The sequence below is a fragment of the Galeopterus variegatus genome, unplaced genomic scaffold (genome assembly GCF_000696425.1).
Source record: "Galeopterus variegatus unplaced genomic scaffold, G_variegatus-3.0.2 Scaffold1156, whole genome shotgun sequence".
In the NCBI taxonomy this organism is placed as follows: Eukaryota; Metazoa; Chordata; class Mammalia; order Dermoptera; family Cynocephalidae; genus Galeopterus; species Galeopterus variegatus.
Genome location: NW_007727267.1, coordinates 449,177 through 450,496, shown reverse-complemented (window position 1 = coordinate 450,496; position 1,320 = coordinate 449,177). Strand labels below are relative to the sequence as shown.

Genomic DNA, 1,320 nt, shown 5'->3' with positions numbered 1-1,320 from the left:
TATGTATGTGCTAAAATCATCTAGTTTAGATACCTGTAAGTACAGTTGCTAAAGGTTTTGCGCGCTTTCAGTTTTATTAGGTATTGGCAGATTTATTGTCCAAAGAGACTGCAAATTTGCATTCTCGTTAGCAGAGTACAACAGTCCTGTATTTCCATATCCCTATCAACACTAGTCAAACATAGTAATTTTTGCCAAGCTGATGGGTGAAAAATGGTGTCATTGTTTTAACCTACATTTTCCCAATTACCAGAGAGATTCAACAGTTTTTTCATGTGCTTGTTGGCCATTTCTCGTGTATACATAATATTGCATTTAAAGTTAAACTAAGAATTCTACACAATGCCATTCTCTAAAGTGGCAAATTTTAATATTGTGTAAAAAAAATCCAACTTGTTACACAAGTACATATGTCCAATGATTTTATGCATACATCCATATACATATATCAAGGTAAAGTCCAATACAAAAAACATAGCATTTCCTATGGCCAGTGTTCTATGGAAGTAAGACTGCAAACTTTATAGTCAAATAAGATTGCAACACTAAGGCAGGACAAGGCAGAAGCAAATCATGTCCACAGTACATTACAAAATACCTTGCATAGCTTATTTATTCTCACTTGGTAAATCATCTTAGGATTCCTTTGAAGGATTCTTTTTTTCCTATAAATTTATACAAATTAGAGTTTACTTTTTGTCTTTGTTGTATAGCAAACCAGCTTTCTCAGTACTGATTATGTTTTTCTTCACAACATTATAGAGCTTTGGGGCTCTGAACTGCTTTCATTACAATCCTTAATACAATGATGTACAAATATGTAGAGCATTTCTAATCTTCATTTGTACCTCAGGCGGTTTTCCAGGGCTTCCATTCTCTGTGTCATTTCTTCTAGTAAATCTTAAGTTAAGGAAGAAGAATCTGAGTTGCCTATTTTTACTTACATCCATATACAACTTGATTTATCTACATAAAAATTTGTCTGGAAACAAAAGGCTTTTTTCCCCCCATTTCTGTCAAATATTTTAAAACCCTGATTTGTAAGTTTAACATGTGCTGTCAAGACAAATATATTTCAGTTTAAGTTTTTTTTTTATCATTATCAAAGCCAGATAGCTTAGTTTGAATTTGTCTTTTTTAAAAAAATTTTAATTCCACTCAAAACCCCTGTTGCTGGTAAATTAACACACCTCTGAGAACCAGAATTGATAATGTTGAAGAGAAGAAAATGAAAGGATTAGGCCTTGGAAGGTAAGATTTGAAGTCAGAAGAGAAAGGAGATGAGTTTTCACCCATGATGCCATATGAGGCCAAAGGGGT

At 33.1% G+C, this 1,320-nt stretch overlaps 1 protein-coding gene across 2 annotated transcripts in view; it reads right to left on the bottom strand.

Moving 5' to 3' along the window:
• Positions 1-343: 343 nt before the first annotated feature.
• MATN2 (matrilin 2) overlaps positions 344-1,320 on the bottom strand; it is a 128,174-nt gene continuing 127,197 nt past the window's right edge. For both annotated transcript variants that reach the window (XM_008575212.1, XM_008575213.1), the window contains exon 18: positions 344-894. In XM_008575212.1, the coding sequence (XP_008573434.1) occupies positions 839-894 (56 nt within the window). In that variant the 3' untranslated portion in view covers positions 344-838. The remainder of the gene's footprint in view (positions 895-1,320) is intronic.